The sequence below is a fragment of the Gopherus evgoodei genome, chromosome 14 (assembly GCF_007399415.2).
Source record: "Gopherus evgoodei ecotype Sinaloan lineage chromosome 14, rGopEvg1_v1.p, whole genome shotgun sequence".
NCBI lineage: Eukaryota > Metazoa > Chordata > Testudines > Testudinidae > Gopherus > Gopherus evgoodei.
Window position 1 is genome coordinate 26425991 of NC_044335.1, and position 17540 is coordinate 26443530.

Sequence of the window (17540 nt, forward strand, 5' to 3'; positions counted from 1 at the left end):
AGATATCTTCCTGGAGGGGAAAGAGAGTGGCCCTCCTACTGGCTTGGCAGTCCCCAGGTTGGGGCAGGGGGGATGGGGATGGAGACGGGGATGGCAGGATGAGCCATGCTCATTGGTCTGCTAGGAACCTTCATAAAACCCAGAAAGCCAGGAAAGTGCTTTATATGGGGAAACAGACTAATTGGGCCTCTTCCCTGCAGAAGGGCTGGGCCATTGCATTGCCTTGCAGACAAAAAGTGTTTTGGCAATGGAGTGTGAGCAATGTGGTGAGGTGGCTGAGATGTTAAATAAAACCCCAGAAGAGCTGGGGTAGAGGGAAATCCTAGTCTGTACAAGGAGTTAGGGGCCAAATCCTCAGCTGCTGTAAACTGCTGAAACCCCAGGGAAGTGAGTGGAGTTTCATCCCTGGATAATAGGACCTCACTGATGCCATTTTTAGCCTTGTACTACAAGATAGAGCACAGCACAGACACTTAGGAGACCTGGGTTCTAGGCCTGGCTCTGCCACTGGCCTGTTGGGAGCCCCTGGGCATGGAGTAGATGGGTGGACCATCAAGCTCAGTGCCCTGCCTCTGGCTGTGGACAATACCTGCTGCCTCAGAAGAAGGCAGGTGTCACATGCCCATAATGCACCTGGCATATCACACACAAAGCGGAATGAATTATTCTCTGATTGCCTCAAGCAATTAGCTTTCACCCAGAGCAGTAGGAGATTTGATTGCTATTATCTTAACATGAATAGCTGAAAACATTCTTGCTAATGTAGGATTCCTGTCCTCTGTTATTCTCTCTGTTCTATGCATATGCATTGGCACATCCATATGGCTGGGCCACAGCCTGACTGTATAATTTATTCTCCTCAATTGTCCTTGGCCTTTATGCCTGTCCAATTGTCTAAGCTGAGGCTGCACTGCCTCTTCCTGTCACTTCTCCAGCATACTCCTGTCCATGGTCTGTGGTTGCCCTTCCAGCACATGGGAGAGCATCCCCATCTGCTGAGATGCTCTGGAGCATCTGACACACCAATCTGCAAGACAATGTGATGGGGAAGGAAAAGGAGCCAAACGAAAGCTGGTGGGAGCCAAGGTTTTTAAGGATGTAATAAGGGATAATGTCACCTTTTGTATTTCTGCGAGCCATGCCTGGGTTGTCATCAACGCCCCGCCCTTGCTGCTCAAGCAGCTCTGCATATGGTGACAGGCTGGCTCCAGGCTTTTAAAATAGACCGGTAACATTATCTTTCATTAGTGACCCAAGCAATTCCTTAAAGGTGCCTGAGTGGAAAGAGGAATAAACGCTTGGCTATTCATTGAATGTTTTCCTTATAGCCACACTGCCCATCTTCTCTCCACCCCCATCCACAGTCAGCCCTAGTGGGCTGAACATGAGGTTCCCTGGAAAGACAGATCCGTTGAGTGAACTCTCCGGGCAATGTCAGAACCCTTTGTTTTATAAGGCTGGGCTAAAGTGACTGTCACTGCAGGGACGAGTCTTAACTGGTCATTTGCTTCCAATCTATGGCTCAAAATGCACAAAACACAATCATTAAATACACCTGCCTGCCCACTAAAATAGGCTGATGGTGGGTGGAATTGACTGGCATTGCCATAGGGTAGGCTTAACCATCTTTTCTATGAGGTGAGATCATCTGCCTGTTTGGGATGTTCAATTGGCTTCACCCACAAGGATCAACTATAGTCACCGTGGAGAGTGAGCAGCTGGATTTACAGTATTGGGGGGTCAACTGGCTCTGCCAAGGGAGTGAGCTGGAGTTGCCAAGGAGTGGGATCCAATGGAGTCACTGGTGGGATGATCAGCAGGATTACCTCTGGGAAGGGATCAGCTGGACTGCCACTGGGTGGGAATCATATGGATTCAAATGGAGGCCAGAGATCAGTTTGATCTCAGGTGGTGAATAAGGTACGGTGCTTTCTCTCTGATTTAAGAAGATCTTTCTTCTGAGAGCAATGGGGGGTGATTGGGGTATAAGGATGCTGTTTTAACAGTACATGTTTAAATAAACAAGTATCCTTAGCTATGTTAGAAATCCCATCTTTGAGTTTTAGCACTGAAACAATTATTAAAAAATCTCATTTGCTTTTCAGCATTGATGCAGGTTTTTTTCAGCATGGCAATGGAAACCAGCTAGTCAGTTGCTATGATTATTTCATAATTTGCTGATCACTGAATCAATTCCACTTTTAGTCAGTTTCACTTTCAAGATCCCATGCATAAGGCTAAATAAGTCACACAATGGGTGTGTTGCAGGGCTGGGAGCAGAACCCAGGACTCCCCATTACCAGGCCTGTGCTTCAGCTACTCGCCCATATTACCAGCTGGGATTTTTTATTCTGTTTCTCCAATGTAACAGGGTCTTCATTTCCAGGAAAACGGCATATTATAGCCCTGTCCCTGAAGCAAAGCAGCCCAGGCAATGGTGATCTCAGTGGGGACCTCAACCTTGGAGCTGTGACCGAGCAACAAAAAACTTCTCAGGCCAGGCCTATGAGTGTCTCAGTAAAACTACTGCTCTGGTCATATGTATTGCAGCATTTTCCTCAGGGGTACAGGATAACATGAACATAAACCTGGGCACTTGTCCGAGAAGAGACATTTGCCATCCCATCACATTACCATAGCTCTGTGCAACACACACATCCGGTCCATCAACCCCATTAAGAGGTCCGGTAACCACGGAAACACAAATGGCCACATGACAGAGAGCCAATCTGATCCTCAACTCCTCATTTCCCTTGACTCCAGCAAGGCCCGGGCACAGTATTTGACAGCAGATTTTTATTCAGCCCCCTAAAATAATGGGACGGAAGCCCATGATTTGCTGACAATCCAACTGCTAAGGCCTTGTTATGCTGGCTGAGGGCCGAGTGCTATTAAATGAAGTCACGCAGAGGCCAAAAAATAGCAGCCTGCTTGTATTAAGGAGTTTGAGTTTGAGCTCTGGGGTCCACATGGCTCTTAAATATGGCTAGAGAATGTTAATCACCCCTTTCTCATCCTCTCCTCACTTTCTCAGCTTTGTAATAACCTTCATTGTCTTGGCTTGTAGAACTTGCAAGGCACTGGCTCAGATGCCTTGGGTAGGAGCAGGATGGAAATGCTTAGAGGGATAGAGGGAGCCTGGGGAGAGCTTTCATTTCAGTGATGTGTGAATCTTTCTTGTCTCTGTGACTGCAGGATCATCTCCAGAGGGAGTGGGACCAAAGGGGGAACTAGCAAGAAGGCTCCTCAGTGTCACCCGTGAAGTGATGCTGTAGGAAACCCCTGGACCATGAAGGGGTTAGGAGATAACAGAAGCCGCCACCTCTCCGATAACCTGGACTCCCCTCAAGACTCTCTTTATGCTGCCCAAGACAGGAACCCTTACCTCCTCAGTCCCACTGACTCCTACCCCGTGGACCCCCGGTTTCCAGCCCAGAATTCCCTCCATAGTGACTGTCTTCTCCCACTCAACAACCAGATTTCCAACAGCAGCACTTTCCCCCGTATCCATTACAACTCCCACTTCGAGGTCCCGGACGAGAACCCCTTCCCAAGCCATGCCCAAGCCACTAAGATCAACCGCCTCCCCGCAAACCTCTTGGACCAATTTGAGAAGCAGCTGCCCATCCACCGGGACGGCTTTAGCACCCTCCAGTTCCAGAGGAGTGACGCCAAGCACCGGAGCGAGAGCCCCGGGCGCATCCGACACCTGGTGCACTCCGTCCAGAAGCTCTTTGCCAAGTCGCAGTCCCTGGAGGGCCCCACCAAGGGCAGCGTGAATGGCAAGAAGGGCACGGAGGACCCAAAGCAGAACCGGAGGAGCAAGAGCAAAGACCGGGCAAAGACCACCGAGACCAAACGCAGGCCCAGGTCCAACATATCAGGCTGGTGGAGTTCGGACGACAACTTAGACAGCGACACCTGCAGCTATCGCAATCCAATGGGCCTCATGACCCTGGGCAGGCAACCTGACCACAGCCAGCCTAGGTACTTCATGCACGCATATAACACCATCAGTGAGCACATGCTGAAATCCTCCAAGAGCAATAACGACCTCAAGGTCACCCCCTGCGCCAATATCCCCATCAGCAATGAGTCCAACTACATCAAACGGGGCTCCTGGTCCACGCTCACCCTTAGCCATGCCCGGGAAGTGTGCCAAAAGGCCTCTGCCACCATCGACAAAGCCCTGCTGAAATCCAAGTCCTGCCAGCAAGACTTAGCCTATCATTACTTGCAGGTGGGTGCTGCACTGGGGTTTGCTTCTGGTCTCTGCTAGGGGTGATGTTCCACTTGGTAAGGAGGGCTCTGGCTCAGTGAGCCCTGGGGCACTGCTTTGGTCTAACCAAAAAATTAAACCACTCCTCCTCCTTTAGCCATCAGCACAAGTCATTTTGATTTCTCCCCTACCCCTTTATAACAGAATAATTTACAGAGCAGCCCACTGGGGTGCTACCAGGGAGAAGAAACAGCAACTGCAGGTGAAGTCTGAGTCAAATATTCCACCAGTCTTTCAAAGCATACCTGTAAAGGGCATTGGAGCAGCCATGTGTGCCTAGGGTGCCCCTAGATTGCTTGCCCAGAATGGGGTGGCTCCCTGGCCAGATTCTGATGCACTTCCCAATATCTTTTTCTTGCCCAAGGCCTATTGCAAATGTGATCCTTCAGAGCAAAGCTCTGTTGCCAGGGAAATAACCCAGTTCTGTGCTCGGCTCACTAGGATGCATCTATCCCTAAAACTAACTTGATGTGTTCTGTGTCAGTAGAGCATCTAGTTCAGTGGGTGCTTGGTCAAGGAGTGGGGCCGCTGCTGGGTCCTACTGCAATACAATGACAATAATTCACCACAAGCCAAATATTCCATATAGGGGCATCTGATTTGTACCCACAATGACACACCTGTTCAGGACCAGCACTATAAACCACTGTTCACTACGTGGTATGTGTTTCCCCAAGTGGCTAATCCACATAAAAAGATAAAAGCCTACTACTACCACCAGTTAGTCCTCTAGCTCAAGTGAAAGCAGCTGACAATTTAATGTTGAAGGGTCCCAGGTTCAAACTGTGCTGGATCATTACATAAGGATGTTTTGACACTTGTCAATATTTCAGTAGGCGCCTCTTAAGAACACAAAACCTAATGCATGCTTATACAGGGGAATACAAATAAGAGGCCAGGCCTGGGGGTGTAATCAGCTGGGCTGTGTTTGTAAATCACATGAGTGCATTTTTAACACAGAAGCATCAGTGGCTCTTCTGGCAGTGGGTTTGTGGTGTTCAAGGTGCGATTAATTATTGAAAAGCAGCCTGTTCCTCAAGCCTTGCTTTCCACTTCCCGCAAATCAAATTACTGAGGAATTTATTGGATCAGGAATGTTTTAGTTGTTTTCCTTTGTGTTAAAGTGTTACCAGGTTGAATAGGTAGCCACAAATTACTCCAAGCCACCCAACGCTAAATACACAACATGGGGAAAGCCAGTGTGCAGATAAGAGTAGAATGAAATAACAGAGAGAAAAGGAAACTGCTCCAGCACACCCAGGCTGCCAGCCACCAGCCCTCCTGAAGTCAGCTGGCCAGATCTTCTAGACCTTTACTAAGTTATTACCACTTCACTGGAAGTTTGGCCTGCAAGAGGATCTCAGGGTAAAAGAAAGCATAACTTAGTGAAATAAATAATGAACCGCTCCTGAATTGCTTGAGAATATGACCCGGGATTGTGGCCACAACTGTGTCTCCAGCCCAGAGAGGAGGCAGACAGCCCAGATCTTCGGCTGGTATGAGTCAGGGCAGCTCCACTGAAGCTGAGTCACAGCAGCTGGGACATGGTTCCTTAGTCCCACTCCAGTCTGTGTAGGCAGCTTCCCAGGGCACAGAATCTTTAGGGCTATAAACCTGGCAGGATAGTTTCAAGGCATTGCCCTTACAGGGACAGATGCTGTCCCTGTAACTGTATGAGCGGCAGCAGCCAGGGCCACATCCTACCATCCAGCGTGCACCAAAGAGCTGCTCCTTGCACTGCTAGGTAGTATCAGCCTAGGATCTGGGATTTACTTCCTATGGAAATGAAATTTGTGGGCTGAATCTGACTTTGACATGAGAGAGACCTGGGGCCTCACATTAGGAAGGGCTCGGAGAAGAGATGTGGTACGAAAGCTGTTACCAAACTGTGCTCTGTAAGTTCCCTGGCAAACTCAGCTGAGCGTGGAGTGGCCCTGGGCAATCTGTGTAGGTTCAGGTAGCAGTAGGTGAGACTTGGTGGGTGTATACGTTCCCTCTATGGCCTCCTTCCTGAAGCCAGGCAAAGCCTAGTGGTTTGGGATGAGTTTCCCTTTGGGCTTTTGGGGTTCCAACCTCAAATTCCAAGCATGACCCTCTGCAAAGCCAACCCAGGGGAAGAGTCAGCTCCAAGCCCTGTACACTCAACCAGCCAATTCCTCCACAGACCTCTCCGGGAGATCTAGTTGGCGGGAGAGGGTCGAATTCCCCATGTAACCTAGGTGAACGGCTAGGTGAGCAGCAGTGCTGAGAGCTCCGGCTAGTCATTCTCAGGCAGGGATGGTCATGCATTGAACACCAAAAGGCAGGGAGGAGCATCCTCTGTCAAAGACGTGTAAAATCTAAACAGACCCTGCCGTTGTGTATCTCTCTCGGGCAGCTGGGGAGCAGTGCAGTGACTGAGGTGACATCTCTCTGGCTCCCAAAGGAGCTCTGCATGCCTCAAACTCAGGCCGGAAGGCAACTGTGCCTTGCAGGAATCATGGTTAAAACTGGAAATGGGCCCAAGGAGCAAAGCCAGGCTCCAGAGTCCAGACCCAGAGATAGTCTTCCCCACAGCTTGAGGGTGTGCAGGTCTGGGGCTTGGGCTCAGGAGGGTCTCCAGAGGAGAAATTTTAAACCTGAGCTATCTGCCCCAAAAACTAAGAAGCAGTTCCTTGGGGGAGGGGAGGGAAACAGTGTGGCTACACCAAACCCCTACCTTGAGCCCTGGCACAGGCCTGGTTTGAGCACTGAGAAAGATCACTGAATTTTTTTAAACTCTCCCCTTGCCCTTCAGTTCAGCATGTTATGCTCTGCACTGCCAGGTCCGGACCCAAGGCCCCCAAACATTAGGAGCCCAGCCTGGAGCCATTTACAGCCTGGTTAGAAGGGCCCCAAAGTCTTACCAGGAAGCTAATCCTCCTGAGGGTTCCAGACCCAAAGGCTTTGGGTGAGGGTCAGCTCCACAGCCATGTTTCTGGGTGTTTCTCTGGCCCTTCAGAGCTTTTAACCCAGCTGCCGGTGCCTGATCCAGCTCCCATCAAAGTCCATGGGACTCCTTCTATTGGTGCTGGAGCGGACCCTGGGTAAGGCCTGTGGATGCAAAGCTACATCATTGGCCACACACTGGAGATGTGACAAATGAGTTGTCAGGTGCAGAGGTATGCTCCCTGTTGACTGATTCCTATCTGTTGCCCCTCCTCTCCCCTACCGCACTGGCTAGGAGGACTGTAGTAAAGTGGTCGTCAAGGGGTTAATGGGGTGACTCAGAGTATTATGGGCTGGAGCTATGCTCTACCCCTCTCTTACTTCCTGTTTAGGAGAGGGGGGTGTTTCCCCCACCCTGACATGGCTGCATGCAGCAGGAGGTTCCCATCCTGCAACACTGTAAGTAGAGGGTGTTTCTTGTGCACCTGGCTGTCCCGTTACAAGAAGGGCTCTGTGTCTGGGGCAGGAGGCAGGCCTGGCGGAGGAACTAAAGAAACTTTACTACAAAGAGAGGTGTCTGGAGCCATTCAGCTGCCAAGCAGGCATTGAACGTTGAATACAAGTGTCCAAAGCGAAGGGCTGCATGTTGCAGTTGTTCTGGGCTCGGTGGGATGATGCAAGTGCGGGTTGATCAGCAGCTTCAGTCCCCCACCCTCTGGGGCCGCGATAACATCGATGGGCCCAGATGAAGCAGGGAGCTCCCAAGCCAGTCAGGAGCTGCAGTCAGCACTTCTCTAGCCCGCAGCAGCTTCGTATCATAGGAGTTTATCTCCTTGGGGTGCATTAAGCATAGGCCTCTGAGGCCTCATTTTAGGACCCCTAGTGCCATGCAGCTCTTTGCCTCCTCCCACACTTAGCAGGTCTGCAAGTGGCTACCCAGCCCTGCCCTTGGGGTTGCCAACTTTCTTTTGGCACAAAACCAAACACCCTAGCCCCACCTTTCCCTGAGCCCCCACCCCAAGGCACTGCCCCCCAGCTCACTATATGCCCCCTCCCTCAGTGGCTGACTTTCCCTTACCCTCACTGTTCTGGGGCAGTGGGTTGGGGTGCAGGAGGGAGTGAGGACTCTAAATGGGGGTGCAGGCTCTAGGGTGGGGCTAGAAATGAGGGGTTCAGGATGCGGAAGAGGGCTCCAGACTGGGCCAGGGAGTTGAGGTGTGGGAGTGGGTGAGAGCTGGGGGTGCAGGTTCTGGGGTGGGGCTAGGGATGAGGAGTTTGGAGTACAGGAGGGGGCTCCAGGCTGGGGGGTGAGGCCAAGGGATTTGGAGTGTGGGAGGGGGCTGTGGGTTGAGGCAGGGGGTTGGTGTGTGGGAGGGGGTACAGGCTCTGGGCTGGGGCCGGGGATGAGGGCTTTGGGATGTAGGAGGGGGCTTCAGGTTTGGGGGGGCTCAGAGCTGGGACAGGAGGTTGGGGCTTGGGGTTGGGGTGTGGGCTTACCTCGGGTGGCTCCCTGTCAGCGGTGCAGTGGGAGGGCTAAGGCAGGCAGCCTGCCTGTCCTGGAGCACTGCGCTGTGTCCCAAAAGTGGCTAGCAGGTCCAGCTCATGGGGGGGTTCTAGGGGAGCAGGAGACTCTGCAGTGTACGCTGCTTTCACCCGCAGGCACACCCCCGCCCCCCGCCCCAGCTGAACCAGTGCTTGGGGCAGGGTCAGCGCTCGTCGTGGAGTCTTCTCCCCCCCCCCACTAAACTCCCCTCCCGCCTAGGAGCGGAATCTGCTGGCCGCTTCCGAGGCGCAGCGCGGTGCCCCAGGACAAGTAGGGACTAACCTGCCTCGGCTCCGCAGCACCGCTGACCAGACTTTTAACGGCTTGGTGAACCCGGACACCTGGTCACCCTGTCTGCCCTCCACAACCAGGCTGCACCTTCTTTGTCTCTGCTCCTTTGTGTCTTCCTGCTTGTTTCCCACAGGAAGCCTTAGCCATTCTCTCCACCTGTGTGTGTGCATGTACATGTATGCGCCCGAATGCTTGCGTGTGCACACGTGTGTGCATGCTTATATTTGCATGCATGCGCATTTGTGTCTGGGCATGTGTTCCTTTGAGCATGTACGTGCATGCTGTTGTGTATGTGATTTATCCCTATGTCCGTATGCATGTTTGCGCCTGTACATGTGTTTGTGTGCATGCTCCTGTGCGTGTAAACATAGCAGGGATGCACATGTATGAGGGCATGTTTGTGTGGGTGGTGTACGTGTACTTTCAGAATTGCTGGTTGTCCCTAAAACTCCTCCATCTAGCTGGCTCCAGCTGAAGCAATGGTCACAGAGTGGCCCTTCTGTATATACCCACAGCCTGGAAGGTGGATTTTCCACTTCACTGCCCTTCCCTTTATGTTAACGCTCTGTTTGTTTGGGTGATTAGGGAATGGTCTTGGCAGACTCATGGTGGGGGAGCGCTCTGCAGTGTTCCAAGCCCCCTCCCCACTCCACTCATTATCCTTTGGCTAAGAATGAGGGACTATTTCCCAAAAAAACAGAACACGGAAGCCGAATGGCTGTCGTGGTGCTGGAATGGGTCCATTTGTCCCAGCACTTTACAGGGATAGGGTCACGAGTGCTGGGATAGGATTTCAGCCAGCAGGCGAGGTCCGAGGCTGCAGTTTACAAGGGAGAATAGTGCTTGTGTGACTCTCCTCTCTGGGATCTAGGGGTCAGAGAGAGCCCCGTCCAAGGGATGCCAAATGATGGCAAGGAAGTGGAAAAAAACTAAGGTGATGCCATAAATCCCATGGGAGTTCCCATTACTTACAAGGGGCCCTGCTCCGCAGGGAGTCCTTGGCGTTTGCCATTGCCCCTTGTCACTGAGATCAGGATTTGCCCCCAGCTGACCTGTCAGCTAGCTAAGCACCTGGATCCTGATTGAACCCCTGTTCCTGTCAATGGCAAAACCTCCCTGAACTGCAGTGAGAGCAGGGATGGGCCCATGGTCAGTTGCAGACAGTGCTGGGGTACGTGCAAGGTGAGGGGCAATAGAAAAAACCTAGCACCCTTCTGTCAGAGACCTCACAGCCACTCCTGGATGGTGTGTGTATTATCGTCCCCAGCGGGGAGAACATCCCCTACAGGCTGCTCTAATTCATGCATGGGACACAGGTTACTTGCAGGCTTAAACTAGTGGATTCTCTGTACGTTGAAGCCTTTAAATCATGATGTGAGACTGTCAGTGACTCAACCAGAGGTTAGGGGTCTATTACAGAAGTGAGTGGGCAAGGTTCTGTGGCCTGCGATGTGTAGGAGATCAGATTTGATGATCATGATGGTCTCTTCTGATCTTAAGTCTCTGAGTCTGTCAGAGGCTATGTCACTGACTTCTGTAGAGTTACTCCTGATTTACTCCAGTATAAGTGAGAGGAGCATCAGTCCTGCTTTTCATATTGACATGGAAGCAGGAACAAGATGGTGTAACAGAGACACAGAACCCCAATGAATGTCAGCTTGTTTGTCCTGCAGGGGTTTGTCTGCTGGTTTAGGGCACCGGAGCTCTGTTTCCTTATCATGTTTTCTTTAACACTAGAGGCTGCACCTAGGGGCCAGATTCTCAGCTGTTGTCAGTCAGCATAGATTTCAGCAGTGCTGCATCTGTTTACGTGAGCTGAGGATCTGGGCCTGGATCTTCATCCATGTTTCAAGACAGCAGAGCTTTAGAGGACGTGAGCCAGGTGTTTAAAGGACTTTGGATGCAGACAGTTGCCCAGTGGGATTCTTAAAGCCACCTGAGGTGCCTAGACGGGTTTGAAAATCCCACTAGGTGCCTAGCTGAATGTTTAGGCGCCTAAATCCTTTAAAAAAACCTGCCACTCTGCCAGTGAGTGATATCTGGGAACCTGAATAGGAGCTTTCTACCGACCTTGTGCGGTCACTAACAACTAAAACTGTTTGTTCCACCCTGGTGCATCAAATTCAACCCATTTCCATCAAAAGAGCTTTTTGCCTTCGATGCCCCTCAGTTGTCATTTGAGCATCTCGAGATGCCTTTGACCTTTGCATCTGGATTTCTGCTTTTGCAGGACACAAAGTAGTGGAGGTGGGGAGAACAAGAGACAGACAACATGGCTAGAAGTGGATGGTTGCTGCAGTGTATCTGTTAGTTTCTAATCAGTGAAGTCGATGGAGATTGTCAATAGGACGGTGCTTCATGTAAATATATTGTGTTGGTGTTTTGGCACTGATGGTTTTTCACATGGCTTTGGCAAAAGACTGCCCCAGCAACGAGATACTGAGGCAGTAGAGTTCAAGAAAATTACTCAGTTGGCATCTCAGAATATCCAACACCCTGCCTGCATACGGCACCATGTTGACTTGCACTGCACAAGCCTAGCTAGCAGCCGATTCTGACACAGCATGATGTAGTGCTTAGACCAGGGACCTGGGCATAGGGGACCTGAGTTCTTATCCCTACCCTACCATGGACCTGTAGGGTGAATATGAGTGAGTCACGTAGGTCAAGATTTTCCAGTGACTTGTGACAGTGTGAGCCCAATGAATTCTAGAGGGGATTCAGAAAGTGCTGAGCAGCTGCCCTTGGAAATTCAGGCTCCTTTAAGGTGTCTCAGGTTGGGCACCCAAAATCACAAGTCAGTTTGGAAAATCATGGCTTTAACCTCATAGACTCATAGACTCATAGGTCAGAAGGGACCAATCTGATCATCTAGTCTGACCTCCTGCACAAGGCAGGCCACAGAACCCCACCCATCCAATTTCATAACAACCCCTATCCCAGGACTGAGATTGAAATCCTCAAAATTGGTTTGAAGACCTCAAGCTGCAGAGAAACCACCAGCAAGCGACCCGTGCCCCACGCTGCAGGGGAAGGCGAAAAACCTCCAGGGCCCCTGCCAATCCGCCCTGGAGGAAAATTCCTTCCCGACCCCAAATATGGCGATCAGCTAAACCCTGAGCATGTGGGCAAGAGTCACCAGCCAGCACCCAAAAGGAATTCTCTGCAGTAACTCAGTTCCCATTCCATCCAACATCTCCTCGCAGTGCTGCCGCTCCCACCTGTAAAGTGGGGCCAGCATTTCTTCCTTTCTCCCAGCCTTTGCCTTACCCAGCTGGGAAGCTCTCTGAGGCAGGGACCATCTCTCACAAGGTGTATGTACCTAGCACTATGGAGCTTTGATCTTGGTTGGGGCCTCGAGGCTATACATTCAGGCACCTGCATTTGTCCATCAGAGTGGGTGATTAGCTGTCTCTTTGCGCTGGCCCTCCCCGCTTTGCATTCCCACCATGTGTCCAGGGCAGGTAGCAAACCGAGAAAGGATCATTTCCATTTCCTCAGCTGGGTTTTGGACTCCCCCTGCTCCAGACCCACCAGTCTGAGTTGGGCACGCAGCTGTGCAGTCTGGTGCCGTGAGTGCTGTCAGTGCCAGGCGGCTGAGTGCTCCTGACGTGCAATTAACAAGGTGAGGCTAAGGCAGGTGGAGAAATCCAATCTCCAGTCAGACATGACTCGGAGGCGGCCAGTGTAAAAGTGCTTCCAGAAGCCTCTTGTCACCTTCATTAGGAAAGGTCAAAACCAATCACCCCAGCGGTGAGTTGAGAAGAACAGGGCTGTTATTAGGATGATCTGTCACGAGAGCCAGCTCACCATCCCCAGGGACATGCAGCAGCATGTTCCAGAGCCAGTGGCCACTCCCCAAAGCCTCTCTGCCCTGTGGTCTGTCTGGACGGCCATCCTGCCCTTGGCGCACACCCCAAGCCAGAGCACGGAGCTGGGGTGCAGGTCACATAAGCAAAGCACCTCCTGAGGCAGAGCTAACAATTGGGCTGAGGCGGGTGACACACAAACCTCTCCCCACTGGAGGTTTGCACTGAATGTGTCACAAGTATGGGGATTTGGGCAGCCTCAGCCTGGTCTCCAGCAGGGATTTGGCACAGAGCCCAATGCTGTGGCAGCGGCTGAGCACCACCCCTTGAGGAGGCAACATACCAAATAGCTGGATTAACCCAGTCTGGATCGGTAGGGGGGCAAGTGGGTTTTGGGGGGGAACTGGCAGAGAGAGGGCCAGGGAGTCTCAGGAAGGCCAAGAAACCTGTTACCAAACCCATCCCAAAGTGAGGACCTGGAGAGGCCTCTACTCCCACAGGCTTGGCCTCATCTGGCACAAACGGTGCCGTCTCTCTGGCTCTGGGCATGATGGGGAGGGACCCAGTGCGGAATAACCGCCGGGGCCTGCTCACCCCCTCAGGGAGTTGGGCCTGCTAGGCTGGATTTCATGGGAGTTTTGCCAGTGACTCTGCTGGGATTTCAGCCAGAGCCCCCAGGAGAAGCTGTGGGGCACCTCAGAGAACATTATCCAGCCCAGCCCTCCCAATGATTTGGGTCCAGCTCAGCCTTCTGCACTGACATGCTGTGCTGGGCCTGGGGTGCCCTTTGCCCAACTGTAAAGAGACATGCCAGGGATTAGACTGCATATGGGTGATAATAGTATCCCACAACATCTGCTCCATAACAATTTCCACCCTCCTGCACTAGGCATAGGCCACTTGCTAACTGCCGAGGGCAGGCAGCAGTGCCCCAAGGTCAGCTTAGCGCATCCTGGGCCATTTGGAGCTTTTCTGCATCTTCCTTTTTCTCAAAGACAGCTGGTCTTTGGACACCAGATCCAGCCAAGATAGGCCATTGGACTGATCTGCTTTGACAATTCCTGAGTCCCTACCTCGGTTCTCTTTCCCCCTTAAGCTTGTTGCTCTCCATAAGGCCCCTGAGTTCCCACCGGCTACCCAGAGGACTCAGTCGGGTTGTCTCTTTTTTCAGTGAAAAAAGATAGTGAGCCTGACAAGCCGCCTGACTAGGAGCCCGGCTGCTTGTGGTCACAAAGTGGAGTAAGAAAATGTCAACAGTAGCAATGCTGCCCGAGCAAATGGCATCAGCACTTGGTTAAAACAGCAGCTCTCAAACTTTCCCACTCCAGGATCCCCCCCACCCCCGATTAGCAATATGGGGCGGACGGGGTGGCCGTGACCCCCGATGCCTGTTCGTGGCCCCACTTTGAGAACGTTGTGTCACAGGTACAGGGCCGGCTTTAGGCCTATTCCACCAATTCTCCCGAATTGGGCCCCGTACCTAAGAGGGCCCCGTGCCCAGTGAGAATCCCTTCCCTGGCTAGAGGCGCCTTTTTAATTTTTACTCACCTGGCGGCGCTTCATGTCTTCAGCAGCACTTCAGCAGCGGGTCCTTCGCTCACTCCGGGTCTTCGACGGCACTTCGGCGGCTGGTCCTTTGCTTGCTCTAGGTCTTCGACGGCACTTCAGTGGCGGGTCCTTCAGTGCCGCTGAAGATCTGGAGCGAGTGAAGGACCCACCATCGAAGTGCCGACGAAGACTCAGAGCGCCTCCCGGTGAGTACAAGCCCCACATGTTTTTTTACATGTTTTTTTTTTTAAGTCATCCCTGCTGGGGTCCCGTTTAAACTGTTTGAATTGGGCCCCACACTTCCTAAAGCCGGCCCTGCACAGGTATTGATTAAAGCACACTAACATCCCTAGGGGATGTCAAGAGAAAAGCTCATTCTCCTGCAGCAAGGCTTTTGGGTTGGAGGATGCAAACAAGAAAAGGAGCATTGCTCCAGATTAGCCCTTCAGTTTGACAGCACTTAGCCCTGATACCTCTCTTGGCATTTCCAATCACTGAGCAAACGTTAACTGCTTAATCCTCCCAGCAGCTGGAGGTAGGTAAATAGGACTCACTCTTCTTCAGAGGCAGACTCACCAGCTCAGGTGCAGTGACTTGCACAAGGCCAAGGGCAGCACTTCACCACTCTCCAGTACTGGTCCCAGCCCAGCAGCTTACAGCAGCAGCAATGCTGCAGGGCTTGTGAAGGTTACGGTCATGCACATTTCTGTAAGGAAGAGCTGGAGTCCAAACTCAGGAGTTCCTGGCTCCTCGGCCCATGTCCAATCTATACTTTATTTACATTGTGGTAGAACTTAGCAGCCTCCCTGAACACCAAAGCCCCATTGTCCTGGGTGCTGCAAGTACACAGTGTAAGGGACCGACCCTCCCTCCCCCAAAGAGCTTGCAATCTAAAGGAAAGACAAAGGGTGGGGAAAACGTTACAGGTGAAGAACTGACACAAAGTGACTTGCCCAATGTGATGCAGGAAGTCTGTGGTACAGCAGGAAATTGAATCCAGGTGTCCTGAGTCCAAGGCCAGTGCCTTATCCAGAGGACCAGCCTTCTCTGTCTAGTAAGCCCCCTAGCTTTCCTTATTAGAAGGCTTTGGCTGCCATCAGGAGCTCTCAAGTCCAGTTCAGCCTCCCTTACTACCATTGATTTCAGTGGGACTGTTTGTCTAGTTAGGGTATTAATCAACCTAAAGTTGGCAGAACTGGAAATCTATGATTGTTAGGGGATATTATGGCCTATACTCTCCTTGCATCTGTCTCATCTCAGGTTTTAGTCCACTGACAGCTCCATGAATCAAGCATTCATTGCTAATTCAGAGCTGTTGGTGAAGACATTTACAGCCCTGTACCCAGTCCCACAGCAAGAGAACAAGAGAGCATCGCTCCACTAAATCAGTGGCCAGGAAATGCAGTATTCATAAAAGCAAACTATTTTTTCAGCCTACCTGCAATTCACCCAGGCGCTGAGGGCCCAGCACAATCTCTGCACACCATGCTAACCCAGTCGGGCTTCGGTGGGACTCAGGAGGTGCTGGCCTGTTGCACAAGGGTGAATCTCATCTGCAGTGCAAGGCCAGCCTGCAGCATTTTCTGCCTCAGGAAGTCAGGTAGCTGTGCTTAAGGAAGGGCTGGCTAACTGGTGTAATGCTACATGCTAAGATATTGGTAATCAAACTTCATGCTTCATGGCATAAGGTGATGCCTCAACATAGCATAGCTGGCCAGGTGCATATTAGTATGAGGGGTTTTCTCCAGTCCTCTGATGCATCAGCTATTAGCCATGGCTGGAGCCAGGATTCTGGACTTGAGGGGCCTGCTATGGTTCCTCCAACTCCCATGTTCCTCTTCCTCCTAGAGATTCCTGTCTTCCTTCCTAGACACAGACCATCAAGGTGCTGCATTGTTCTTCCAGGTGCCTCAGGGAGAGTGGAACAATACGCTGTCTCGGGACAAAGATAACGAGATCCCGTGCCGGCGCATGCGGAGCGGAAGCTACATCAAAGCCATGGGGGATGATGACAGCGAAGATTCAGAAACCAGCCCCAAACCATCCCCGAAAACTGCGGCTCGGAGGCAGAGTTACCTCAAGGCCACCCAACAGTCTCTGAGTGAGCAGAGCACAGCACCCAGGTAACCAGCTCAGGGCTCCTTTGCACCCAGGTGCTCCAGTGTCAATCCCAGGGTGGGCCATGGAACATATAACCTGGAGCATTGTATGCTGGGCCTTCCAGCATCCATGTTGAAGATGGGTTGGGGTGCCATCTCCTTCATTTTTTCCAGCTGAGTGTGACCTTCAGCCTCATGGGAAGTTATCAATGATGCCCTCGTTTGGGCAGAGGTTGGGCGCCCTGGGAGAGGGAGGTTGGGAAGCAGGGAGCGAGAGGAGAAAAATGGGAGGATGAAGATAAGGTGGAGAAATGGAGCAGTTGTTTGTCCCTCAGTGATTCTAAACTAACCCTAGGTGTGTGAAATTGCACAGGATCTCTGTCCCCACAACATGTTGGTTCGGAGAGTAGGAATAAGACATAGAGACAGTCCTGAGGTGGTGTATCTTGCCTTCAGTGAAGCTACACTGGTTTACACCTAAGAGGATCTGGCTCTTAAAGGGAAGTGAAGCTTGAACAAGGCAAAGCTGCTTAGACATGGAAGATGACTTGTAGCAGGGTGTCTCCCAGCACGGCCACATGTTCACATTCATATGCTGGCCTTTGGTCCCAGAATCCCTTTGCACCGTGGCACCTCCTTTGATGTGCTACTGCAGCTAATCTGAAGGATTCTGGGGAGCATCTGTAAGTGAAAGGCACCAGCAACAAGATGCATGGGATAGGGGACTGGGTGGGTTGCCAAGCTGGGTGGAGGATAACAGCAAGAAAAGATGAGACCAGGAGAGGGGAGCCAAAGCCAAGTATTGGGGGTTGGGGGGAGGTACCAGCTGTCTGGGATCCAAACAGAAAGTGAAGCAACTGGATCGTAGCAAGGTGAGAGTGAGAGGTAAGGAGGTATATGGAGCAGGTGCTGCTACATACACCCTATAAACAGCTGCTCCCTTAGCAGCCTGTGAGCTCTCCCCCAACTAGCTGTCCTGGTGCTGATTTCCCCAACCCTTTAACAGCACTAGATTGAAATTCACAGAGGAGACACTGCCAACTCCAGTAAGGACAGAGAGCAAG

The 17540-nt window shown here is 51.7% G+C and overlaps 1 protein-coding gene across 4 annotated transcripts in view; it reads left to right on the forward strand.

Moving 5' to 3' along the window:
* The window catches only part of DLGAP4 (DLG associated protein 4), a 342926-nt gene that overhangs the window by 220998 nt on the left and 104388 nt on the right, over nt 1–17540 (forward strand). For all 4 annotated transcript variants that reach the window (XM_030532971.1, XM_030532969.1, XM_030532968.1 and 1 more), the window contains exons 3-4: nt 3196–4240; nt 16283–16500. In XM_030532971.1, the coding sequence (XP_030388831.1) occupies nt 3290–4240; nt 16283–16500 (1169 nt within the window). In that variant the 5' untranslated portion in view covers nt 3196–3289. The remainder of the gene's footprint in view (nt 1–3195; nt 4241–16282; nt 16501–17540) is intronic.